The sequence below is a fragment of the Phalacrocorax aristotelis genome, chromosome 2 (genome assembly GCF_949628215.1).
Source record: "Phalacrocorax aristotelis chromosome 2, bGulAri2.1, whole genome shotgun sequence".
Taxonomy (NCBI): Eukaryota; Metazoa; Chordata; class Aves; order Suliformes; family Phalacrocoracidae; genus Phalacrocorax; species Phalacrocorax aristotelis.
The window spans coordinates 109,818,670-109,845,945 of record NC_134277.1 but is presented as its reverse complement, the minus strand read 5'-3'; the positions used below and the strand labels follow the sequence as shown (position 1 = coordinate 109,845,945).

The 27,276-nt window shown below is 39.6% G+C and overlaps 1 protein-coding gene across 7 annotated transcripts in view; it reads left to right on the top strand.

Annotated features, from left to right (window-relative positions):
* LDLRAD4 (low density lipoprotein receptor class A domain containing 4) overlaps nucleotides 1-27,276 on the top strand; it is a 299,662-nt gene that overhangs the window by 137,991 nt on the left and 134,395 nt on the right. For all 7 annotated transcript variants that reach the window (XM_075084622.1, XM_075084621.1, XM_075084620.1 and 4 more), the window contains one exon: nucleotides 4,633-4,773. In XM_075084622.1, the coding sequence (XP_074940723.1) occupies nucleotides 4,633-4,773 (141 nt within the window). The remainder of the gene's footprint in view (nucleotides 1-4,632; nucleotides 4,774-27,276) is intronic.

Genomic DNA, 27,276 nt, shown 5'->3' with positions numbered 1-27,276 from the left:
TTCTTAGTATTCCTTTTTTTCAAGGTAGTCTAATTCTACCTGGAAGTATGTTCATTAAAACTTTATATTGAAGAATCAGTATATCGGCAAGATAAATTTTAAAATTATACTGCAGACCTAATTATGAACATAGTAAGATATAATTAAAGAAAGGCTGTCTTTTTCAACCTCCAGTAGCTGTCATCTTGCTTCAGGTTTAGCTCTAGTCAGAGCCTTGCTGACCAACCTACTGATGATCCACTAATTGCCACTTGAAAATGAAGAGGAAAGCTGCCTAGCTTTGAAACATTTTTCATGAAAGAAAGATCATGCTGGCTTGTTTTCAGAACAGGAGCTTTTCCCCCTCTTCTTGTCTAGACAGGCCAAGTACAAGACTGTACTGAAGAGGGCTCTCTGGTGTGTCATTAGGCACGTTGGTCTGGTCTGGACTGCTCTAGATTTCCCTGTTGGAGTGTTTTGAGGTCACTCTTAGTATTTTGGTACAGACCTCTGCAGCTTTATTTACTAACTTTCAATTTGATGATACTCTAATATTTGCTTTCTACTATCTCCATCAACCTGACTATGATCCACCTTGCTTTACAAGGAATGGTTCTGTTCGGGTTTTAGTAAAATGCATTTACTATGCAAACTTCTTTAAGGTACTGGGTTTTTCTTTACATGTTGCAAAATACCTGGCATTAGGTATGTTCTGTTTTCAGAAGTATCTGTATTTTCATGGAAAAATATGTTTAATGAGTTTGTCCCATTCCAACAATACATTTTTCCTTTGAGTATTTCCTTCAGACTTCAACAGAACATAATTATGCAGTTTAAGTTTTGCACTTTTGTGTCCTCCATTGGATATTAAATTTTGTTAGATTTAGAAGTTACTTTTGCACATGCATGTATTGTGGGTTGATCTGGCGAGAAGCTAAGCACCCGCACAGCCTCTTGCTTACTGCTCCCTCCTGCCCTGCAGGAAGGGGAGAGAATAGGAAGAGTAACAGCAGAAAGACAGTTTAATAAGTGAAGGAAAGAGGGGGAAAAAAGTCATGCAAAGGCAGTTGCTCACCACATCCCACAAGTAGATGCCCAGCCAGTCTCCGAGCAATGGGAAGACAAATCCCTGTTTGTTTATTACTGGGCATGATGCTATATGGCATGGGGGATCCCTTTGGTCAGTTGTGGCTGGATATCCTGGCAGTGTCCCCTCCCAGCCTTTTGCCCACCTCCTGCCTACTCCCTGTGAGTAGCAGAGTGAGAAAAAAAAAAGAAAGCCTCAGTGCTGTGCAGGCACTGCTCAGCAATAGCCAAAACACTGGTGCATTATCAACACTATTTTGGTCACAAATCCAAAAGACAGCACCATAGGGGTGGTTATGAAGAAAGTTAACTCCATCCCAGCCAGGCCTGACTGCTTTCTTGGCAAATAGACTTGGTGGGAGATCACAAGGCAAGATGATTTTGGCAACGTGGGCCGTTTTAAAATCAACACAGAATTCCTGTGATGTTGTGAACCTCTCAGTCAACGTGGGCACATCAACAGGGGATGAGAGGCCTGATGACTTTTAATTTTCCTTGCCAATGGCAGTGTTCATGTGTCTGAGGAAAGGAGGAAGTAGCCATAAAATTTTACAAGAATAGTTGATTGAGTCTGTTTTTTTAATTCAAATTTCAATGTCGTCCATTATCTAGGACAAAAAAACCCCCAATCTTAAAGCACAAATTCTTTCGTCTGGTTAGCCCTCTTAGGGTAATGTTAGTTAAAAAACAGAACTTTAGACTTTAATAGAGCTACGAAAAATTTAATGCTTCATTTGGTCTTTTGTCTGAAGACTCTATAATCTGGTGGCAAATAGAAACTCAAAGTTCTTAGCTTTAATTGCTTTTGAGTTGACATCTTGCTTGAGCATTTTCTATCAGAGATTGGGGGAAGCATGGAAAGCTTCACATTAGGACGCAAGACAAAGACGTGGGAAAAAATTAATACTGTGGCCAAAGTAACATGCTGGAAGTTCTAACTTTAAGCAGTATGGTGTTTGATATTTGTCTTTCAAATAGAAGCAGTATGTCCTTTACCACTCTAATTTCACCCTGTGTTATATTCCTCATTTAAGATACCTGGAAAGTTTGAACCCTTTTAAGCCAACTTCTCTAATCTTCCAAGGCAGCTTTGTTCTTTTTTTTTGTTCCAGTTTCTTATTTCACAAAGTTGCAGAAATGAAGCCTAAACTGTTGTAATTATCAGATTGCTAATATTGAGGCTGATCTTTTAAGTCTCCATTCCAAAAGTAACTGTTAATGACCTTCTTAGTTCTTTAGGTTTCAAAGGCTTACTCTGGTTATAGATTTTTTTATACTCTATACTCAAAACAGAAAAATTAAGCTCTTAAATGATGCTTCAGTTCTTTGTTGTCACAGAAAAGGACAGGCTAACAAAGGAACAGGGGAAAATATTTTGTCTGTACAGTATTTTATTGTATGATTTGAGTAGTTCAAGTACTATAGGGTTGGACTAAAAAAATTTAAATCTTGAGGACCTTATTTTGGTAAATACTCACTGATTTTTAAGTGCAGTTTGGCCAAGTGGAATAGAAGCATAGAATTTTTTTTCCCCCATAGGAAATGCTTGTTTTTCTTGCATACTATTTTATGGCTTTTATTTGTATTCCTAAGTAGGATTTTATATGTCGCACATGTTGATGCATGTATTTTTGCAGCAGCAGATTCTTGCTGGTATGTGTATGCCATTAATATTCTTCATGAAAAGTGCTCAGAGTGAAATCCACAAATCGCTTCTACCTACAAAGCAAATTTGATAAGAAAAATTACTTTGTTTGCTTTCCCAGTTTATTTTTCCCCTCCTTCACTATTATCGTGCTTATGTTACACGTCAGATACATGTGGGTAAGTATCATGCCTCAGTAACTGTTTTAGGGGCTTTTTACAATTATAGGTCCAGCCTTCTCAATTCAGAGTAAGTCTGTGTGCTGTAAGATTAAAGGAAGATCTCTTGTTGACATTGTTGAAGATGAATAAATGCCATCTCTTTGCTGGGAAGGACCAGAGGTTGTCTCTCTTAAGCAGAATCAGCCAACCCAAACTGCAGCCTTAGGGAAGCTCAGGGTTCAGGGAATGGCACTACTTTAATAAACTACTTGTGAGTGTTTCTTGGTCTTAATTCCATCTACTTTGTCTTTGCTTGTGAATGAGAATCCCCAGAATTTGTCAGCATGCTGGAAGTGTAATCATTAAATTATAATTTGTCTAGATATAACGTCCTCTGTTCTGTATGTGTAGTGTATTTAACTTTGGAACAAGCCTAGTGAGAAAGCTTTTTATAATTGCATGTATATTTTTGTGAACATTTCTTAATTACATGTCAAATACTTACTATAAAGCTTTGTTTCTGGAATTGACATTTAAATGATGAGTTTAGTAGAAGGGCAATGGAATTTTAATTATCAGCTGTAGTAGACATCCTTAGTACCTAATGCTGTATTTGAATACTGAGGTATTACAGCTTCAGACAGAAGACAAGTCAGTCAGGCTGAAGCCCTGTCTGACTCGGCTCTGAAAATTAAAGAAAAAACATGCAAGATGACAAGGCACTGGACTATAATTCCCATTAAAAGCTACCACTAGCTAGCACTTACTGAATCTTTACCAAAATCTTTACAAAAGGCCAAGGGTGGAGGTAATATCATCCATGTCTGAAGGGGTGACTGCATAGCTCTCCTGCCAGTGTGAAATTTGGGTGGGAGACGAAGTAAGGAGTTTTTCCTTGACTTCTTTTTTGGAAGAGCTAGAGATCAGTCTAGTGAGGTATCTTACACAGGATTAGTTTGCCAGCCTGCATCCTTTTGCAGAGAAAGGGAGAGAATTAAGAAGGAACTTGAGATAACAAAGTTTTTGTTTAAATAGTTGGTCTCATAGGCATTGTTCTCATGACTGAACCATATTTAGGGGAAACTGTTCATTTCTTTGTAATGAACAAAATGTAAAAAATACAGCATGCCTGCATATAGTGTTCAGACACTTTATAGAGGTTTTAGAAGTTTACTGACTTTCTAAAGCAAACTGGCATGTGGGAGTTCAATGTGCAGACACTGAGTGCTTGATTGTAATTAGTTGAGAGACTGGCAAATTGGCTTTGGGAAGGTAGTTAAGGAATAATTGCCTGTGTCTGGACAGGATTGTTCCTGGTTACAAACTATACTGTTACCTTACAGCTGATGCTGTTTTACATTGTGCAAGACTTTTTTTAATGTGGGACTATTACTGTTTTTATTCACAGTGGTGTCTTGCCGCAAATACGCAAGGTGCCACACAAACATGTGAGAACATGGACTTTGTCCAAACTGAATTGTAATCAATGTGAAGTCCAAAAAACTATTGTCTGTTTTTTAAGATGTTGAATTTCCCCGAATGGCAGATCTGGTTTACTTGTTGATTGATTTTGCTGATCTAGAATGTGTGACAGATAAAATACTATATTATTTTTTTGGGGGATAAAGTGCCAAAGACCTGTCCACCATAGTAGCATCTACTTGAAAAATATTGCCTATAATGTCAGTCATTGTAGCAGTGAAGAAGGTAAGCACCAATTTCCTCACAAGTTTTTGTTTTGGTTTCTTTTTTGCCTTTCAGAGTGCAAATTCACCTGCGCCAGTGGTAAATGCTTGTATCTTGGTTCACTGATTTGTAACCAACAAAATGACTGTGGGGATAACAGTGATGAAGAGAACTGTCTGCTTGTAACAGAGCATCCACCTCCAGGCATCTTTAGCTGTAAGTACTGGCTCTTTGTGTGCATCGTGTATGTGTGTATGTCGAATATGTCTGTTTACCTCAGAAATTGGTCTGTTCAGAAACTTGGTCTATAGTAAGATATCTGGGGGGGGATGTGATGGAGGAAGTAAATACTGTTTTTCTCTGAACCAGCAGTGATTTGTAACATGCTTTCTCTAGGTTTCTAAACCTGGAAAGTTGTGATTAGGTAATTTATGCTGCAGACATTGAGGTTTTAATCATATGGATCATATGTGGCTTCTAAGAAAGAAAGCATAATATATAAATGATTAAATTATTTGTTTTCCAAGGCTCTAAAATGTATTTTATGCTTTGTCTGTGTCTGTGCTATTGAGACTATTAAGAAAGCTGTAATCTTTCCAGTTATCATTCCTGTTAATCAATTATATTTTATTAGTGCTGAGATCAGCATCATTCGGTAGGTCACTGAACTTTTGTAGGTATATATTTAAAATAGCTTTAATTGCTATTCTTTGATGCTTAAATATCTCACACTGAGTGCCAGAGCTTATCACCAGGATTGCTCTCTTAGAGCTTTGACCTCAATGATGTACAGTGAAATCTGACTTTGATTTTGTTTTCGTATGTTCTGCAATAATTTATTTTTACACCACAGTTCAGCTTTCTGGATGGGGAAGAAATTTTCCAATAATGCTTCTGGTCTACAAGTACAATAGCAGTGGTGTTATGTTACTTACCGTTTTCCAAATGGTTTGGTTCTGCCAATATAGACATCCCTCAGCAACCTGTTTCACCTCTGGTTGTGACTATGGCTTAAGAATATCTGTGTCGTTATGTTGTTATTAATAATAGAATTATAAGCAGCGTGTATCTGTGATTTTTGTAATGCACGTACATGCCGTTAAGCAGGATATAATAACTGGAGTGGATTCGTAGTAGAAGATGAAGTCAAGTGTTGGATACACACCTTTCCTCCTCTGCCCTCTAACCTCCAAATGAACGTGTTTCTAAACGTTGTACTGTAAATGTTTTTACATCTTGTACTTTGCGGTACTTCAGTATCTCTGCAGTGATTTCAGAGGTTTTGAAATAATAATGGCTTACACAGGCTTTTATGTGATCTAATTTTATTTATTTATTTTTTTTAATTTGGAGTGGAACTCTTTCCAAAGCTGCAGAGTTAGCCGTAGGCTTTGGTGATGGGTCCAGATCAAAATGTCACATGTGTTTGCCCACAAACTTAGGCTAACTTGGGCTTTTGAGTTGTAAAAAAGTTATGCCTTGCTATTTGTGCATGAAAAACTTGCAAGCATGTCTTTAAAGTTCAAGTAGAGGAATTTTTTTGACTGGAATACTGTACAGCTCCCCTCTTAAACCAGGCCAGCACAACCATTTGCCCAAAAGGAGCCATGGAAACCTCTGGGGTAGCAGATGGAGGTAAGGACTTCGCTGACAAGCAGCAGCTGGTCATCGCAGGTGATGGCCCTGCACAGTCACAGTGTGACGGTGGCACCCTGTGTGTTCCTAGGTGGAGATCCTAGGTGGAACTCCCAAAGGCCTCCTTCAGCTTGAGGCCTGATAGCTGGGGTGGTGGTGGTTTTTCAGTACCCCTCTGTCCCTGTGGCAATCGTGCAGTAATCACAGCAGCGTGTTGGCACTGCGTGCTGGCCTTTTCCTCAAAGCGCCTTTGGACTGTAGAAATTGTGACTTGCTTTGTCCAGGATCTGCAAACATCCTGGTCTCCCCCTAAGCCACATCCTTCCCTTCAGGTGTTGTAGTAGGTCAAGAACATGAAGCCAGGCATATCTGGAAGGGAGTGGCGCTGGTGAGCTGACAGGTCATCATCCTTGCCTCCAGCGGCGTGAAGTTTATCCGGACCAAGCATGACAAAATGTGTCTGCAAAAAACCTTCAGCAGCAGGTTTCCGGCTGCTTGCACAGGAACTTTAGTTGGCATGTTTCATCATCCTGTCTCTGGAAGGTTGTGCAGGTCAAAGTGGCAGCATTTCTCTCACTTTTCGGTGGACATGGAGAAAAATTGTTTGCTTCCTTTTCACATCAGCCTTTTATAGACATGACTGTTACCACCCATGTGTCAGTTACTCTCTTGGAGGATTTAAAAAAAACAAACACACACCAAGTTCCTTCACATGAATTATGTTTCCTTAAGTGTGTTATATTTGATCATTTTCTCTGACTCCTTTTAAAATACGGTGTCCAACAGTCCTTCCAACAGCACTTCCCTAGTGCTGAGTGAAGAGGAATAATTAGGTAAAGTCTTAAATCCTTCAAGAACTATATGTGTTGGTTTTGTAACAACATTGCAAATGAGGAGTTTGTAGAAGAAATGTTTCATTTATTGCTAGGAGCAGTCGGAGGTCTTGAGCTTTTTGGTTACCTTGTGCCAGAGAGAGTGGTTCATTGTTTGTTGTGTTCGGGGATATTGATAGTGACTGTACTTTTTCATTGCAATAGGGACTGTGCTACAAGTGCTGGTAAATAAATGGACTTCTGTTTTAAATAAGAAACCAAAACCCAGTGAAACAGGGTCCTAATGGTGAAACAAAGAGGAAAAAGATTGAAGCCAGACAGAAAAATAATAGAACCATAAGCAGTATTTAAAACAAATGCAGATTAGTAATATTTTTCATGTTCTGGCTGTTAGACAGGCTGTTACGTGGTAGAAATCAGTGCCAATTGGTAATAGGAGAGAGCATTATTCTGAATGGTTGTATTGGGTTATTCTAGCCTTGGAAAAATGTTTCTAGAGTAGTTGTTGAATTGCAGTCCCCAGGCCTTACAGGGATGACATGTTGAATTAGGGAATTTGTGCATGCTTTTGCTCAATGATCTTAATGGGGATCCCTACCAGAGTACACCAGAGTATATGCGCTTGAAATGTCCCAGCTGACAAGACTACCTTCCAACGCATATATTCACTGGCCTCCAATTAGTGACAAGAAGGTAATGCAGCTCTATAAGAAGGACATGAGTGTTTAAAAAAAAAAAATCACTTGAGGAATTTTAAAGCAGGAATTTCTTTCTGGTCAGTGTTATGTATCAGCTCTGTCCTTGCATCTTCTTGCTTGTGCACAGTTCTTGAGCGGGGAGGAAACTGTTGAAAGGAGCCACGTGTAAGTGTGTGCTGGTCTATATCCGAACAGGGTGGCCTGTTTCTCCCTGGGACTGCTCTTGTCTTTACCTAGAGCACATTGGCACTCCTTTGGTATGCCTTCCCCTCCGCTGTTTCTTCAAAAAATCCCTTTCTCATACTGTGTCTCCCTGTGGTGGAAACAATAATCACCTCATTTCACAGTAATAGATAGACCGCCTCCAAATGCTGTCTAAATAAATAAATTTTCATATGGAAGTTCTGCTTCAGTTTATTTAAGCAGTATGCGCCATGTTAGCGGTAGCCCATATTTCACTAGCCCTGGCTAGTGAAGCATTTCTTGTTTGTGCTCTTGCCAGCAGCCAAATCCAGAATGTCTCGTTGGAGCTTATTGTTTAGTTTAGTTAATTTGCATGAGCAGTGGTATAGAAAGATATTTTTCGTGGGTGACCTGCTCCCTGGATCTCATGATTATAGCAGAGGCTATCTCATTGTGTTAGAGGAGTTTAAATGCCCCAAACCTGGTGTTCCTTTCTCCTTGCCCCTCTTCTCTGGCTCCAGAGTGAAGGCCGTTAATTCAGTCTTTTAAACTTTGCTACTGAACTCAATAAGATGTCTCACGTGTGCAAAGTTAAACAAAACGTGTATTCCTGCAGCCCTTTGGCTTTATTAATTTTCATCTGCTGACTTGCAGGTAGGGTTTCCTTATGCTGCTACATGGACAGTTTAGTCTGTATATCTCAGACATGGGAAGGCAGCCGGGGAAAATCTGCACCATCTCCAAGGTGTGTTTGAGTCTGATTTTAGGCAACACAAGCTGCAGTCCAGCACGTTGGTCAAAATATAAGCTAAGGCATTTAAGTTGAACGTGTTGAGGTAACAGTTTGCTTGGTTTACGTTGGGATTTTTAACTCGGGTTTGGTGAATCAAGTTGAAGTGTACCTCCCCCTCCTCAGCGAGGACACTTGGGGCTTACTGCACGTTACCCCACAGGTAGCCTCGTGCAAAGTAGCCTGCGTCAACTTTTGGTAGGTACACTTGCTGTCTATATTTTCATCAGCTATGAAGACTTATTGATTGAGATAATGGAGATGACTGTTCTTTTAACACTACTTGGAGGTCGAGGGTGTATTTAATGGCACAAAGCCATGATAGGAAAAATGAGATGAGAAGTAGGATTTTAAACATTGCAGACTTGGTCTTGGCGGCAGCTTGCCACTCCATGTGACCTGCAAAATTTGGACTCCGAGGAATTGAAACAATGCGCCTGCTTCTAGCAGGGCACAGTTCATTTGTTCAAGCATTTCCCTTTGTTTTGCAACAAATGAGCAGCCTGCCTTGTCCTGCTAAAAGAAAATTAGATTTTGAAATGGGAAGCGTAGTCTGTTGTCTGTTTGCAGACCACAGTATCCAAGTCATGTCTGTTTGAGAAGGGTTGCAATGGTGCAGATTTTAGTTCTTTTATTGGTTGGTGGAGACCAGTACAGGTAGTTATCTCTGCTGTGATCTGTGTATGTTTGTGGGCATATGAAACACAAATATTGACAAGCATGAGAATTTGCAGAAGAGTAAAATAAGGGAGAACAAATCCTTCTTGTCATGTGAAAATTATGTCTACATCGAATTTCAAGTTGTCAGCATTGATGGAGGTGATGTGTCATGGCTGTTTTGGCATGGAAGAGTTTGCTGTAGGAGTTCATTTTCCTCTGCAAGGTAAAAAAACCCAAACAAATCAAATATATAGCTCTCTCTTTCACCACCCCCACCTACTTCTGTCAGCTCTGAGCCTTGTAGGGATCTGCAGGGGGTTGGAGAATGATTCTGTTTTAAAAACAAAAAGCTCAATCAAAGGAAAATATTTTGTTTAAAGGGACCTTTGGCATCCCCCTCTGACTGCGATACGGAATTTGCGCAGATAAAAACAACCGCTTAGATTTACATTTTGATTGTGCTTCCGCTTTCATGTGTGCCGGGCTGTCCCACTTCAGGTGAAATTTATCCATTTCTTTAAATATTTAGCAGTCTAGCGTTGATGTTAATGAAAGTCTGGCACTGCTATTCTGAGCATTGCAACAATGATAGTAATTTTCAGTGTCAGATTACTGCTTCTCCGAGGAAAAGGGAGATGGGAGGAGGGAAGAGCGGAAAAAAAAAAATTGTTTCGGGTCTAATAGAGTTTGTCATCAGCCTGGCTGTGCCAGACAGATGGATCATGAATACTGTCTAGACGCTCTCTGCCTGAGTGGAGCTGTGGTCTCTAAGGACAAGCAATGAGACGCCGGCTTAAGTGACTGGGGAAAGTCAGGACGTGCTCCCCCCTAATCAAGATAGCCATCCGGGCCCATCCTGCCCCGCCGGGAGCCAGCGGAGGCCCTGCAGGTGCTGGGAGCCGGTCAATATAGAGCTGAGCTGAAACTTGGCTATCACAGGGCTTCAGGGGGGAAAGGAGAGGGGTGGTGTTACGCTATTGATTTCAGCTGCATCTGCCCCAGGGACCACGGGGTGATTTAGCTGGGAGTGTAGATCTCTGGAGGGGTGGATTGGGAGAGCCATCGTCTGGCTGTAAAGCACCTGCATAAAACTGCTCAGTCACCTGTATTTATTGAGTGGTGTAGTCACAGTATATGCTTGAAAATTCTTATTTACTTGCTTACTTTTTCTTGGTTTGGCCCACTTGTTCAGAAGGATTCGTCTCCTCTCCCTACCTGGGGCTCCCAATGTCCCTGGCTATTAAGCTGAGGTTGCATGAGGTTGCCTACGGTTTGGAAAGGAGAAGCTGTGTTAACCAGGTGAGACCCATGGCCTAGGGCACACCTTGCACTATTTAGTGATCTCTCATGCTGTTACTTGTCCCTTCTCTGTCACTAAGCACAATTAATAATAAGGAAATAAAAATTTCTGATGTAGACGGAGAGATAAATATTTTTTGACTGGTGGAGTTCTAACAAAACCTTAATTTGATACATATGCTGGCTTATTTAAAAAGCAAGAGGTTTTCTGAGGTCTGTATTACAGAATAAGCCATAGCGTTCTGGGTTTTAGTTCTGTGTATATATAACTAAATACTAGATAGATATTTTTATTCAGAAAATCCAGTTGGTTTTCAGCCTATAGTGCAGTCTTGTTTCTTAAAGTGCTATAAGCAGGTTCTGTGCTTTGTTTTGAAATCATTTTGTCTTTGCATATTTTTGAAGCACATCATGGAACATTAGCAATTAAAATGAGCTTGAAAATTTGAAAAAAGAAGGCAAAAAATTAAGGTGAATTTTGTGTTTTCCTATAATAGTTAGTATTTTTAAAAATACTGTATTTCCTGGTGTTTAATAAAGGAAGTAGAAAGCTGGTCCCATGAATTCTTTAATAAAGCCACAGCAGTGGAATTCAGTAATGCTAGAGTTTACCCGTTCTTCATCTGGAGCCTTACAGTATCAGCAACTCGGACAAGCCAGGCACACACATGTGTGGCCAATAACAACCATGAAATATGCCAGTACAACGTCAGATATTTGCATCTGCTTACAAACAGGGCTGAATTTGGCTCCTGGTAAAGAATTTCCATTTCACAAAGTTTCCAGCTGAACAGTAATCATATTTTTACAGTTAATGAGAAAAGGCATAAGAGCTCACAGTGCCCTGCAGGTGAAAACATGGGAATTTCAATAGCTCTGAAATACTATATTATTCATTCACGAAGTTTGTAAGTCAGTTGTATCACCTTTAATGAAGATCTAGAAGCAACATTTGTTAGAACTGTTCTTCATACACCTTTCATTCACCCCTTCTTCAATTCTTGTTAGCTTTTAGGAAAGTTCATCTAGTACTAAGCATTACAGTTTAGCACAATTGTGCCTGGTAATGCTTTTGCTTTCTCCTGTCTCCTTTTTCTGCTACTGATTCTTTACAGATGCAAAATAGACTGTTAAGTGTTCAAAGTGTACAGTGTATTAAAATCTTCATTCAAAGACTGATTTTCATGTATCTGAGAGAGTGCCTAAAATTCAGGCTGGAAATCTCAGAGCAGTAATGCCTGGCATCAGTTACGATGTGACTTCCTATCTTACCAGGTATGCTTGACTCTGCAAGAGGCAGGAGCTCCTTGTGGACCGGTATGAGGCAGGGAAATGGCATCCCATAGACTCTGAGGGCACCCTTTTCCAAACTGTTTTCTCCACCAGAAGTGCATGGTAGCAAATATATTTCAGAAATGCAGGCCAAAAACTAAAGTACAAAACCCGCAGTACATCATCATACCACAGGCACAATTCTCTCCCTGGAGAGAGGAAGAGAATAAACTGAGACAGTTATTTTCAGACATTATTTCACATACAACTAGTAGGTGCTAAAACACGACATAAGAAATCATATAGAATGGAACTGAGCAACTTTTATTATATTTTCAGTCCACATTAATAAGTATTGTTCATTGCTGTCCTCTACATTTTCATTTGCAGGGTCATACTGTACAGCACACTAGGAGCTGCCTGGCTAAATCTCCGTGAGTTTTAGATGCGGTTTTGAAATCCCCTGGTGTAAATTTTAAAGCCATCACTCTCCCTGTCATTCATTCACATTGGTTATAGCTGGTAAATGCTCATTAGGAGTGCTGCATTTGTGCTGTGTTTGCACTTGGCTAATAGAAGCCTAGAGGAGCAGTCACGAACCATTTCTTCTGTACAGCATTAGAAGCTGTTCAGGTGCTTGGGTAGTATGAAGATTACTTACATTTTCATGTGGTTTGAAGTGTTGCAGAGAATGTGCTTTTGAGGCAGCTTTTTTTAAAATAAAAAATAATTTAAAATAAAAACCCTCGCAAAAAAGGGGCATAGAGTCAAACTAGACAACCTTCCTTCTCTAGGAATGCTGCAGACTGTGATGTTTGATTGCATTTTGTTCTGCAGATGCATATCTGACCCTTTATCTCCAGAAACTCTTCATCTCCCTGATGAAATGAACCACCTTTTCTTAAGCAGGCTCATCTTCTCCTTCTGTTTTAAAGTCACAGCTGAGGTGAAGGTGACTTAGGAGTTTGCTTGTATGTTCTGGTATAAACGAATGCACACTGAAAAATTTCTGTCTGAAGTTTCTGTGTAGCTTAACATATAGTATCAGGTTGGTGCTCAAATAAATCCCTGCTTTTTAGTGATCTCTGTGGTCTGTATTGTGTGTTAAATGATGTTTTTCCATATCATGTAGTGTTTAACCGAAGCATGCTGTGTTGGCCATTAGTGTGCAGCTATTTTTCTCAGACTGGAAAGTCTGAGAAACCCTATTTTCTCCACAGTTCTGCGAGTGCTTGGAACTGGCGTAAGCCAGTGTTGCCCCTCGTGGTTGCTCCTTCACTTGTCCTTGTGCTAATGCTTGTGCAGCCACACAGGAATTGGGTTGGAGACCTGGTCTGGTTCTGATGAACTCTGAGAAACTTCCAGTTTGTTTCAGCCAGTGTCATGTCTTTTCAATAACAAAGTCTGGTTTGGCTTAAGACATGGGCCTGTATTGGAATAATGTTAGCTAGTTAAATGAGTTCATAGGAACAGCTGTCCTGGCTCAGATTAAAGGCCTAGCTAGCCCAATATTGAATCTGGCACTGGCCAGTTGCAGATGCTAAGTGAAGGAGTATAAGCAAATTAGGTAAACAGTTGTGCTTTTCCCAGTAAACCTGGTCCCTTGGAGGAATGCTGCACTGCTCTGAGTGAAGAGCATCGGATTTCTGCCCTTCTGAGAGAATTCAGCATTTAGAAAGGGCAGGAACTGAGGTGAAGAGAAAACATCTCATTTTGTAAGTGTAAGAAAAAGAAGACGACCCATCAACCCTTTGCTAACCAATAGATGTGTGGGCACGTTGGTTTCTTCTATATTCAGCACATGCTTTTCATGTTAAGGCTTTTTGAATGTAGGACACATGCTTGAAAGTGCTGAATTCATGTGAACCTGAAAGACTATTTGCCTGGGTCTTTTCACTTATTTTGTGAGGAACAGATATTTTTAATTTCTCTAAGGCTACCGTTTTTTCTGAGTGGTGTGTGGGGTTTTTTGGCTTGTGGTGTTGGGGTTTTTTTTGGTCAGGATTTGTGGACTTGTGACAGCTTTAATAGTGAACCAAGTTAATCTTGTGATGAAAGTAGGCTTAAATTTCGCTTGGATGTTAAAAAAAAAAATGCATACACGAAGCCTACTGCATATAGAAAACGCAGTTGTCACATGTGACATGCACACCGACATCAGATACTGTGGGAGTACATATGTGTATATTATAGCAGGCTGGCACTCATTTTTGTTTTATTCACATGTACGTCTACACAAATTTAAGGAGTGAATACAGACTAGTTAGCATTAAAAAATTTATTTAGACCATAAATTAGGCAGTTAACCAACTATTTGTAGTGAGCCACTGTAAGGAGTTAAAGGAAAACAGTAGATCAGGAGAAAGTGAGTTGTTAAATTAACTGCATTTTGTATGTGATAGATGATTTTTCTCTTAAGTTACAATAGAGACTAAGGCTAGAGAGGGATGTATGTAACGCAGCGTTAGTCCAACCATACATGATAAGGTCATAGCTCTACTTATCTTTCCAGAAGAATTGCTACACTGGTAGCATCCTCTTCCCTTCTCCTCAGATTTCTTCCTCTTCTTTCCTTCTGTTTCAGTATTGCTGTGTAATAGCTTCATAAAAGTAAGACAGATTAAGGACCTGGGGGGTGTAGAGATAATAATGACGCACTATGTGAATACTGAGTCTGGCACCTAGTAGCACCTTGATAGAAATAGAAAGCTGTGATCACAGTATTAAAATATGCTAACAAGCTGAAGGAGCTAATGGGCTGAATTTTTACAGTGCAGATGTTCATCCGGCACTTGTGCCGAACGCAATAACAAATGTGTGGGGGCTGATGGTGATATTATTGTGTTCTTGGCAGCACAGTCCTCCAAAACAATCTTTCTTTCATATTTTACCAAGATTTAGAATGTTCTTTTTTGTGGTCTAAGATAACGAATGTAAGTGCGTATAAACAAATGGGTATGACTAAGGCTGGCTGGGCTAGGGTTGTCTTTATTCAAAGAGGGGTCTGTGAGAATGGGTGCACTCTGCTGTATGTGAATTTGGGGATCGGTTTCTCAGTTCTTGGATGGTTTATGCTCTTCATCTCTTACTAAATTTCAGATAGTTTTATTGTTGTCTGTTTCAAAACCTGGCTCATATAATATGAGGATACATCATATGCTTTGAGAAACTGTAAAGCCACGGCCTGGTACAAGGGCCATCTCCCTGTGCTTTCCAGAGGAGAGTCGGTAGTATCCTGGAGAACCGTCACAGTGGCCTGTATTCCAGTCCAGTACCTCTGGCTGGCCACTCACCTCACAGTATTTCACATATTCAGTCTCCTCCTTCATGTTCAATGCTTTGTGGCTAATGCCAGGAATGGTATTGCTATCTTGCAGAACCTTTCAGCTGTTTCACTAGGAAATGATTGTGACTTCTTTCCAGAAGATTCAGATATTTCAGAAGAAATTGCTGTTTGTACCAGTCAAAGATTTGCTAGACAATGTCGGAAATCATTATGTTGCAAACCTGCTCTTTTTTTCCCCCTCTCTGACAGAAGTACTGGCTTGTTTGTTTTAATTACCAGGATGAAAGGTGCATGTGGCTTTTGTTTGTAATAAGCTGCAGCGCTCACTGTGAATACCTGTCACTTTTGATAGGCTATTACAATGTAGATGATCAGTCAACTGGCCGGGAGTATTTGGGGCTAGTGGTGCTCCTCCAGCTGTGCTATACAACACAGGTTTCAAACCACATCCCCTTTTGACAAGCCTATTATGTAATGTATGGGGAGAGGAAATTCCAGTGATGTTAGAAAACTAGAGGAAGGACTGAAATGATATTAAGAATGGAAGATTTGGTGATCAGTGAATGTTCTCACCAACAATTCCAGGTTTGCTTGCCATCTCTGCCACAGACTACTTGTGTAATCCTGAAGAAATCCTTATTGGTTTTCTTCCTTAATGTCTTTATTTGTAAAATAGAGATAATGATGTTCGTTTACTTTGCAGAAATAATAAAAGAAGATGAAATTTTTACATGGTTGAAGAAACATGCAAAGAGATGTTAAACTGTAATAACCTCAGAAAAAATGGGTATTATAGTGGAAAATATACAGTGATAAGCTGACAGTGAGAATTTAAAAAAAAGTTTAGAAAGTATGTGCTTTATGTTGTATTAGCACATGCTGTCCAATATTAATAAACTTTAATTTTTTATTGAATGTCAGCATCTAAGAACAGGGAAATGGATATGCTAAATAGTTTCTAAGTAGGTGCCTAAAAAGTGATTTTGCATTAAAATATGACTGGAGACAGAAGAATACGAGTGAGTTTCATCAGTCAACTGTAATTCCACAATTGGAGCAGAATATCTTAAAAAATGGTGAACATAATGCAATGTAATGATATTTGGTTGTGTGTTAGTGAAGTCTGAAGAGGAGTATCAGAAGGATTTAATCAAATGAGGTCAGCAGTCAACAGAATGATGGATGAAATTCAATCTTGATTAATGCAAAGTAATTCATACTGGAGGGGAAAGTATGTGCTATTAATACAGTTTATTGCATGCTAATTAATTGTGTAATTTAAGGAAAAGGACCAAAGCATCACTCTGAAGGGCTGAATGAAGACCTCTTTAGAGAATATAGTTGTGGTCAGATAAAATATTTTGAATCAATAAAAACAGTATGTGAAATGTTATGCCATTACATAAATCAACATTCCACCTTTAGCTAGAATACTGTGTTCAAGAGTTGCTGCAGCACAGCACCATGCTGCGGATGTAGAAAACATAGGAAAACAGCAGAAAGAAGTTGTGAACAGACTTTGATGTGAATAGAGACCAAAAGGTTTGGAATTGTTTACTTTTGAGTGTAGGTAAAGAATGGGGAAATAAAAAGGTACACAGAACTATGGGTGTTGAACAAAAGGTGGGTCAGGAACTTAGGCTGTGTCGTAAGACTAGAAGATCGCTCGATGCAATTCAAGGCTGATGAAAGAGTTTTTTCATACATCCTGTCTTTATGTTGTAGACCTCATTACTGTGCAGTGTCACTGAGGCAAGAATGTAGCAATATTTAAAGAAAGGAAGCCTCTGAACATGAGTCCACTTGTGTGTAAACTATCCGGAGGGGAGTAGTTAGGAAATGTGAAAGGCTGAGGTTTCAGGCATTCGACTTATTTCTAACTATAAGATCGGGCTGAGAGCTTGAGAGGACATTTCCTCAGTCTCCGGGAGAACTGAGCATCCTTCTTCAGGAGAACAGCGCGCAGGTTCCCATGTGTGGTGTGAAACTGAAGTCCATAGTATGTGGCTTGGAATAGTGTTTGCGTGTAGCTATGATCAAAGTCCTTATGTGCAGTTTCCCTGACTTAAGTAATGACTGATACTGCACGTAACAGCCTTCCGTCATCTCTTACGAAGCAGAAATCTGGGCTGTCTTGTGTATATCTTTTTCATAGAAGGTGGTTAACTAGCGAGGCTGGCACGAGTTGCTCAACAAATGAAAACTGTGGTATCTCTGCCAGGTGGTGCTGGATTACCTGTTGCACATCAGGCTCTAGCCCTGGGTGGGGTGTTGAGCACATCCCCAGTGCAGGAGAGCATGCTGACGGGAAACACATACTAGCAATTGCAGAGGAAGCTGGTTTAAGCAAGCAAGGTTTAGAATTAAGTGTGTTGCAATATGGATTGGTATTTGATTCTTTGAAGCTTCCTACAGTCCTTCTGTCCATTCGGCTCATGTAGTTGATAAAACAGACCTTCAGAAATGTCTACTTCTTAAACCTAATGTACTGAACTCCACATGTAAATGTTCAACAGTAGTGGACGACATTTGTAGATCTCCTCTTCTTGCAGGAGGCGATAACAGTTTCTGTGCTTGTTGCAACACAAGCCACCCATTAATTAGGACTTTCAGAGAGAAATGTGTGTAGGCTGTGAACATGCAGAGTGATGCAGAGAGGTGGGAAACAGATGTGTGGTCATATATGCACCAGCCATCTATTACTCAGATACCATCCATCTGCTAATTAGCTGCTGGAATGTTGAATAACATTGGTGTTTGTGTGATTGCTTGAATGCAGTCCTGCATCTGGTTTTCACGCTTGTCTTAAACTCTACATGGTACCATAACTAACATGCTTCAATTAAAATTATTTTGAAAGTGAGGTATCTAGAAATACCTTGTTACAACAGCTTAATTTCTTGGCGTAGATTACTGTAAGCATAGGGCCATCTCAGCTTTTCGTACCCTTGAAGGGACAGCATTGGGTTAACGCTGGAGACAAAACCTGACTCATCCATTTTGCTTGCTGTCGTGCTAATGAACCCAGTGTGTGCCATGTCAACTTTAAACTACCGCCTTGATTATTCTCACTGTGCTTCTTTCAGTGAAGAGTCAGCAAAGAGCAGGCAATTTCTGAACTGCCATAGCTGGGGGAAGTATGTGGTAGTCTTACCTGTATGATGAACTGCTCCTTAGGAAAACTATTGCAATTTACCTAAAGTTCATATTTTACTGTATTATCTCTAAGAATTTCAGTTCAAAGTATTAGTATTTCCAACTGCTATGCATCCTAAAAACACGTGCATGCATGCACGCACGTGTATACATATTATAGACCACTCTTTTTTCTTTGTGAAGTCCAGATCTGTGATACATTTCAGCCCTGCCCATCATTGTAGGAACAGGCAGTAACAGACAGCACAATTAGCGTTGCTGCACTGGGGTTATAAGTTATCTACTGCTCTGTGCTGCGCCGTATTCCAGGTAAAAGGTGCATCTGTAGATCAGAAAGAGTGACTCCAAATTTGCTGCCAGAACATAAACACAGAGATGATTTTTCTGATCCAGTTTCTGCATTTGTAAAATGTTTCTCACCCTTTCCTGAAACAACTTCCTTCTTTATCTGTATGAAAAAGCTTGTGAATTAGAAGAGCCCTTCTAATCTTCCAGGTAACTGAGGAAATAATCCCTCTTTCCCCCCTCCCCTTCTCCCCCTCCTTATCTTCCCTCCCCACAGAATGCTAAAGCATTGTTTTTCCTCCCACAGTTGAATGGTGTGTTTTGCAGAATACAGATGAGTTATTTGTTGGCCAGGAAAAAATAAAGCAAAACAAGAAACATATCTTTGAAGTACAAATGGGGCTTTAGAGATCTCTGTTGGAAAGCCTAATTTCTACATGAGCACAACTGTTTCTCCCTATTGCCTGGAACGCTGCAGTTACATATTTGGCCACACTTTCTATTATGGATTCTATAAAGACATCATTTGTCAAGCTAATAACTGTGTACAAAAATGTTTATGCACAATAAAAATGGATTTCAGAGATCTTTGAATCGCCCCCACAGATAGAGGTTTTTGCAGTACTTTGCAATATACTGAGCTGGATTAGATGATAGTAATAATAATAATTAGGATTCCTTTCTCCATTACACAGGGCTAACTGAACTTAACTACTGATTTGAACCATAGCAGTTAGATTTTTTAAAAAAATATTTCTAATTTTTGGCCTCTCTACTGAGGAAGCCAAAGTATTATTTCACTGTCAGGACCCTGCTAGCAGAGTGTGTTTTTCATGACACTGATGGTCTCTGACTTTTATAGACATTCTTTAATTATGTCATATATAAGCCATATTCAAAAGGCATGTTCATCCCTGATATCAACGGCAGTTAAGTCGCTTAAGTAGAAGCTAGACATACAAATATCTTTCTATATGTGACCATAGTAGCTATTTAAACTAAGGATTTAAGTAGGCAGAATGTAATTATCCCCATTGCAATCCTAATACACAGGGGAAAAATGCCATAGGATTTTGTAATAGCGACAAGTGGTCAAGACATTACATTTATGCTTTGCTAGTTTTACCAGCTCTGTCTCATTCCATTATTCATACACACAGACAGACAGACAGACATACACCTCTCTTCTAATTAATTATAGCTGTCGACCAGTGGGGAAAAAAAGCCAACTCCAGGGGTGATTTTCCAGAGAAAACCTGATTACAGAGTGGGGCCACCAACTGCTAGAAATCTGCAGATGTGAAACAGATTTTTGAGATTTAAAAATCTGTGTTCATCACATGAATCTGAAAACGAAATGCAGTTATTGGGATTTTCTTACTGATCTGCTTATCTCTAAAAAAAAAATATCAGAAAAGTACTTCGGGTTTTCTGCCTCATGTTGTGCATGAAGCTGCATCCGTGCATGATTCATAGCAATAGAACATTGCTTGGGTGGAAGGAAGGGGAAGGCACATGCACTGTGTGTTGGAAACCAGGGTTTAAGTGTTACTTATGAATGGACAGGTATAGGTGATGATCCCACATAACTTGAATTTCTAAAATGTTGATCTTTTAAAAACCCCTTATGTTCCGCATGGCATATTTCCACACCGATGGTGTATCAGTCTGCAGTGAAGTACAGTATTGTGAGGGAGAGCTTGTTGGCCATAAACACTGTGAAATTTAACTGAAATGAGAACAGCTATAAATACACAAGTGTTTGAAGATTGTAGCATAGTGTTGGGGTTTTCTGCCTTCTTTGGTAGAGGCCTGGGATAGAAGATGGTCATTTAAAGGTATTTGGATATAAATAGGAGCAAGCATCTAATCCTTTCAGTTGCAGAGGTATTTCTTTTCCATGTCATTGAATCACTTGGCCTCCTGAAGGCATCATCCCTGGTCTCTGAATCCTACCACTGGCCTATGAATCTTGTCAATATCTTTTTTAAAACAGGAATCAAAGCAACATCTTGACTTTGTAGCCTCCATTTGACTCCTTCACCGGCTGTTTGCTGGGCCTGCCAGCTGTTGGCAGCCATAGCACATTGGAAGTAGGCATGGATAAAACATGTTGTATTTCATGGATGTGAAGCCCTCACCTTGCACTGCAGTTTTACACAATATTTCGACTCATTATAGGAGTAACTGTATTCTGACAGAGCTTTTAATTCGTTACACGTGTATAGTGCACTTGGCCTGGAGGATGTCCCTTTAGCTGACCTTAAAAGACTTGAGACACAAAATACTACATTGACATATTAAAACAGTGACAAACATTAGAAAAATCAGATGGGCCTTTTAGGTGTGTCCACAAAGGATGGAGAAACAGGTCTAATACCAGTCTGTGAGCGAGCGGATGGGCTCAGATTTGGTAGAGAGACTGGAAGATGGATAGCTTGCGGTAGGCAGAGCAAGGCTGCCTGACGAGTCAGTAGCTGGGAAGAAAGCAGGAGGTGTGGCATGTTGTGGGAAGAAAAAGTTGCTGGATTTCCCAAAGACATCGCCCTGCCTTGCGTAGCTATCGCCATCCTAAACTCACTGCGTGTGCGTATGTTCCCAGCGGCCCTTCCTGTTGGTTGTCTTTAAGTCAGTTCATTATAACTTCCTGGGATTTTTGGTTCATACTATTTCTGCAGGAATCACGTAGGTAAAACCTAACAGTCAGCCCTGGGCTTCAGGGTGCTGGGTGTGCAATCAACTGTTCTGCATGTGCACGAGGATGTTGCTCCAGATAGAGCACCACAGATTCTCGTTTGTTCAGATAGAGGGTATTTAGAGCACTTGATGTACTTGCTGTGTTTTCATGAAGAAAAGAAGCAATAATATATCTTTTTAAAAACCAGTAAAAGCAATTGGGAAATTAAGTGGTACAGGATTAGGGTCCTAATTGCTCATATGTGGTGTCTCAGCTCAGGTTAGTGGTGAAAACAGACCTCATTCTTTCTTACATGGCTTCATTCCTTTCACTCCTAAATTAGGCAGTCATTAAAAAGATCTATAACTGGAGTTGTTAGGGACCCTTTGACGGGGCTAGATGGGAAGAACATCGCACTGAAATAATATGCATTGTGAACTGAGTCTGAAGGAGCTTCATTGATTTAGCCTTGCTGGATGTCTAATTATACATCTTGTCTGTTACTTTCGTACATACTAAATATTAAGAATATTCATAAATTAAGAAAGAAAAGAAAAAAGAAAGAGTTTCAAGCATTGATTGTATTTCAGACCTACGCTTGACTGGCAAATTAAACACTAGGGACCTGACAGCATCTGCATGGCTCTGATTTAGCTGCAGCTCTGCTGGCCATGCCGATGGGCTGAGGAAGAAGAGAAGGTAGAGGTTATTGCCACCATTGGTGGTGGGGAGGGTTAAATAGCATAAATGTGGAGGAAGCTGTGCTTTAGTAGTATTTGCTTTTGTAGTAGAATTTGCTTGATGTCTTCAGTTACTTCTGCAAACCTAGTACAAGGGTTACTACTTTTCATTTTAATTTCAAAAGAAGCTGAGAACTAAACACATGGAACCATCCAGGGAGGCCTTTTTAGTGCGGACATTCAGCGTAGCAAAATTGATACCTGGTAGCATAAAGGGGGCTATTTTAAAATGTTTATTGATGTAGTTAATACATGTCATAGCAGATCTATATGTTGGATAAGCTTCAGTAAATTCCACGTTGGGAGAGGAGGATGTAAGGAATTACTGATTGATAGTAGGATAACTCTGCGGTATCTCTTGATGAAGACACACACTGACAACTCGAACTAGTGCTGAAGATAAACATGTTGAAAGCAAATAGTATGGTGGTACCAGTTGTGATGAGTTGAAGTCATGCTTGTAAGTAGAAGTACTAAGCTCAGTAAATTGCTTTCCTCTCACTGAGTCATACCTGCTGTTTCAGCTGCTCATAGCTGAGGAAAGCAGTGAAAGGGGCTCGCTAGATCCAGCTTCATCTCCCTTCGTTTCAATTAGTGCCAAGGCTGGAACTAGCCAGCGCTCTTCCCTCCTCCTTCTTGCTTCCTGCCATCTTTTGACGTTTTGCCTAAAATCCTTCTAACCAAATCAATCCACTTGCTTCTGTTCAAAGTATGGGTGTTGCGACGTCCACTGACGTGTGGAAATTTGACAGCTTTGAGCTTCCTTGCTTTTATTCAGGCACTTGGAGAGGGACAACAAACCAGCAAGGCAGATAAAAGGAGTCATTTAGACTTTAGTTTCAGATAAAAGAATCAACTTTGGTGACATATTCCAGGCTAACAATATTGCTTCTCCTCTTTGTGGAAAAACACATTAGAACAAAATGAACAAAATATTCGGTGGTGTATCTACTGGAATTTTGTCCTGCCCTGCATGGTACGCCACGTTTTGAGCAATGGGTAGTCTAATGAAAAAAACGTCCTGTCAGTTTGGCTCCCTCCTCTCCCTCTTCTCCCTTCCCGATCTTCTGTTCTTTGAAGTCGTCCTCCCTGGCAGCTGTAGGAGGGGTTTTCAGGAACCAGTTTGGGGTCAAAGTCTGGATTTTATAGACCCATGTCAGGTCACAGGTCACTTTGCATGAATGTGCCACTGTCTAATGAGCAGTTCCAGCTTAAATAAGTTCCAGCTTAAAAAGATTTATATCTTCTTTATAATTGTATTTATATTTTTTAAACTTATTTATATTATCTCCCCAGTAACAGGTAGTTTCCACAGTGTGCTGGAGGGGGCTGTGTTTACTGAAGAGATCTATAGAGCTACAACTCTGTTTAAAAAATACCCGCTTTATCACAAAGAGCTATTTTCTGGAAGCTTAAGAAGTTTTGTTGGAGGAGGTCATTTGGGTCTGTATGAACCTAAGCCGAGTTCTACAGATTTTTTCCACAAAACACAATATAAACTTTGTATGTTCCCAGTGGCAAGTCAAATGCTACGGCGAGCTGAAGGAGGGATTTGTACTCCGGGAAATGAAGCTCAACTGAAGCTTGGTGTGTTGTTATAGGTCTTCTCAGAAACAGGGTTTGTTCAGCATGCTTTGTTAAACTCTCCAGGATGGCACTTATTTTTAGAAATAGATGCTAATTAATCTGCTAAGTTGGAACGGGCGTGAGAGGAAAAGAGGGGGGAAAGAAACCCCAAGCAGTTTTAGGGAGTGTCAGATGAAGTTCATTTACGCAAAAGGATGACACAATCAAGATAAACAAAATACTACTATAAACAAACTAATAAACCAACTTTAATTAAAATTAAGCTAATATTTATTAACATAAATACTTAATGTTAGCATGTATTATATGGAATATAATATTTAATATTAAATATTCATTAATGTCAAACTATTAAATAATTATTAAAATCCACTGTTGAATGAAGCCACATGGATCTTCAAAAGGAGTTTTTGGGCTTGTTTTCCTAATTCTGCTGAAATAATAGATGTTGCTTTCCCAAGTTTCTCATAAAACTAATTTTTGTATGTAAAATTTTTTGCTTTTATACATAAGTGGATTTAGGTCCTCTTCACTGCTCATGAAGAACTGGATTTGTACTTGCTACACCATGCCTACATCAGAGTGCTCCAGTTCGGTAGGTTTTAGTCATTCAGTCCAGAAAAAAAAAACAAACTGGGAATTGGTTTTGTTGAATTTTTAACGATTGTCAATAAAATGAGCACAATCGATTTCTTCCTTTGTTCTTTTCTTGGAACACTCCATTGCGTCTGTGTTGTTTGGATTCCATTTCTCTCTGTAGATCTGCCTCCTTCGGCTGATTACAAGGAGACATGGCATGGTATTTTTTTTGTAAGTCTACCTGGCAGAGACTGGGTTTGCTGCCTGAGAAAAGCATCATCTTTGACTTCTTGCTAGTGTAGCTGCACTTCAGTATTTACAGGTTACACATTCTTCTGTGCCTTTTTTCTTCAGTACTGACTGTAACAAGGGCAAATTAACACTTATTTTAGAATGAAATTTTACTTTTGGACAGGTATACTGGAAAAACCCCAATGTATACTTTTGCAAAAAAGAATGGTTATAGTGAAACTAATCTTCTCCCCAAGAGCCTTCCATGGGAAGTGCCCCAAAATTATCGTTGGAGCTGGCATGTCTGAGTGCTCAGGTTTTATTGCTTGTTGAAGTCCTCAGGTTTGGACTATCCTACCTCTTTACTGTTTAAAAAAGAATATTCTCTTCAGGTAAGAATTTGTCAAAGGACAATGTGAGCTTTGATATGACCTTGTATAAAAGGTTGTTTTTTAAGGCAGTACGTTTTCTGAGGTAAACAGGAAGGCTAAAAACCTTTTTGTTAGGATTTTGAAGCCTGTATTGACATACTAGTATCCGAAAGACCTAAAGTGTTAAATTGTGAGGTGTTCATCACATAGCAATGAAAACTTTTTTGTATTGGAGGTGTGATTATGATCTATAGAGTGAGTGCAACACTGCTAGTTGGGTTGTAAAACAAGTTCTTTGCTGGAAGTAGAAATCTGTCTAGTTTGGTCATTGTGTCCCTTGTTTTCATTGGGATCATGCACGTGTTCCAACTATTGCCAAAAGTACTGAGTGTCTTCAGACTGTGTGATGTGTTCTTGGTGCCTGGGAAAGTGGTCTTCAGTCTTCTGAACTGAGAAACTTTCTGGTTTAGACTTGGAATTGTCTCTTTGGGGAAGCCATGGTGCAAACAGTTTTCTCCAACCTAAAGTATAGGGGTTGGAAGAAAATCACTGGGAGGCATATTGAAAAGCAAGAAGACATAGCTGGCTTGTTGAAGAGTTGCTGCCGTCACTTTTGTTAATGATCAGAGCCAGCGATAAATAAAACTATACAGAAGGGAAGTGAAAGTGGGGAAAGCCCAGCAGCTCCTGAAGCAAATTTAAAAAGCCAGGGAGCAAGAGTTCCCTTTTATCAAGAAGGCTGTCCAGCATATGGTGATCCATTAGTATATTTATCCATCAAAACTGCTTACCAAGCCAAAATATCCTCCTAAATACCAGAAGCTGATGATGGAATAAGCCACTTGCCGTGAAAGAACAAAGGGCAGTGCTTTACTTTATCTGGCAGGACATTACATTGGGTGCCCAGTCTTTGTATAACTGAAGAGATTTTGCATAAGGGACTTCCAATTTAGCATCTTCCAGGAAACCTGCTTGGTTTTTTTTTTCCCCCCATTTTATTTAAGTTCCTTGTACACTGACGCACATATTCCTGGAAAATGTCAACATCAGCAAGCAGGTTAGTGGATAAATTTTGTTGACAAGTGCCAGTGAATGACCGACCAAGGAAATATGTAAAATGTGGAAAATGAGAACGGGAGGCTGGTCTGTTAGCAGAGAGCAGAATTAAAGGAGAAAGATTTGAGACAACTGAGAGAGAAAAACAACGTGATGTGTACTTAAAATGTAAAGACAGCAAACTAACTGCCTATGTAAGGTTGAAAATATGTGTTCATATGGAATAAACTTCAGGAGTACAAAAATAGCTTTTGGATGCTTAGTGTCTCTTACAAGCTCTGTTAGCAACAGCCAGCGGTTTGGTTGGTTGTTTTAGCTTTACATGATAATTGATATATTTGTGTCACAGGATGTTTCTGGTAGACTAGTGCTTAAACACTCAGATTGGATAGTCTGAGGATCTGCACTGTAAGGTGTACATTGCCCATCAAAGACTCCCAGGGATCGGAACGTCTCTTTCGCCTTCACCTGTTTTATGTGGATATATGTACGTGAACACATCTATGCACACATTAAATGTCTTCTGTTAGTATTTTATAGCATATATGTAAAATAAAAGTCATATTAACATAACATTATATAATATAAAGAGCAATTACATTTTTAAATTAACTATGACAATATAAATCCCATATATCATAAAATAAGCGTTACTATATCCAGCACCCTAGATGAAAACTTAATTGATGGGTGTATTCTCAACACTCTAAGACTGTTGTAACCCAACTTTTCAACCTCATGAAATGATGGCTGTGTGCATAGTAATAAGTAATATATTGGTCTTTATATTTCTTTCTGCTCAGAGGAATTTAAAACATGAAATAGAATTGTGATAGCATAGTATTTTTTCAGCGTGATTAAAGCTTTTATTAATATCCAGCATTTTTAGATGCTACAGCAGAAAATGTTATAATTGAACTTCTTGAACAATTTATGTCTAATTATGAAGAACACTGTGTAAGCGGAATTTGATACTTTTTTGGAAGTCGAGGTTAAGGTTAAGCAGGAAGGAAAACTGGGTAATGAATTTTCTGAGGGGAAGAACAGATAAGTGGTACATAAATATAACTTCCCCAGACACTGTCTTTGTGTTGGACTACCTGACCTTAAGCTAAAATTAAGCAAATTTTTGGCTGTTACTGCGCAAGACCAGAGAAGCATCCTGTTCAGAATTGGCAGCTGCCTAATAATTACATTTTGGTTGTTCAATACAGTCTGCTGCTGGAAAAAGGTATAACATTTGGCATCTGTTTGTTGAAGTCAGTATTATTTCATCTAGATTAAAACATAGACTCCTTTCTTGTTTGTAGCGTTTGCACTACTGCTACTTGGATTTCTCCAGCTCTTCAAGACGTGGGGAATGCCCTCCCTAGTGAGATGA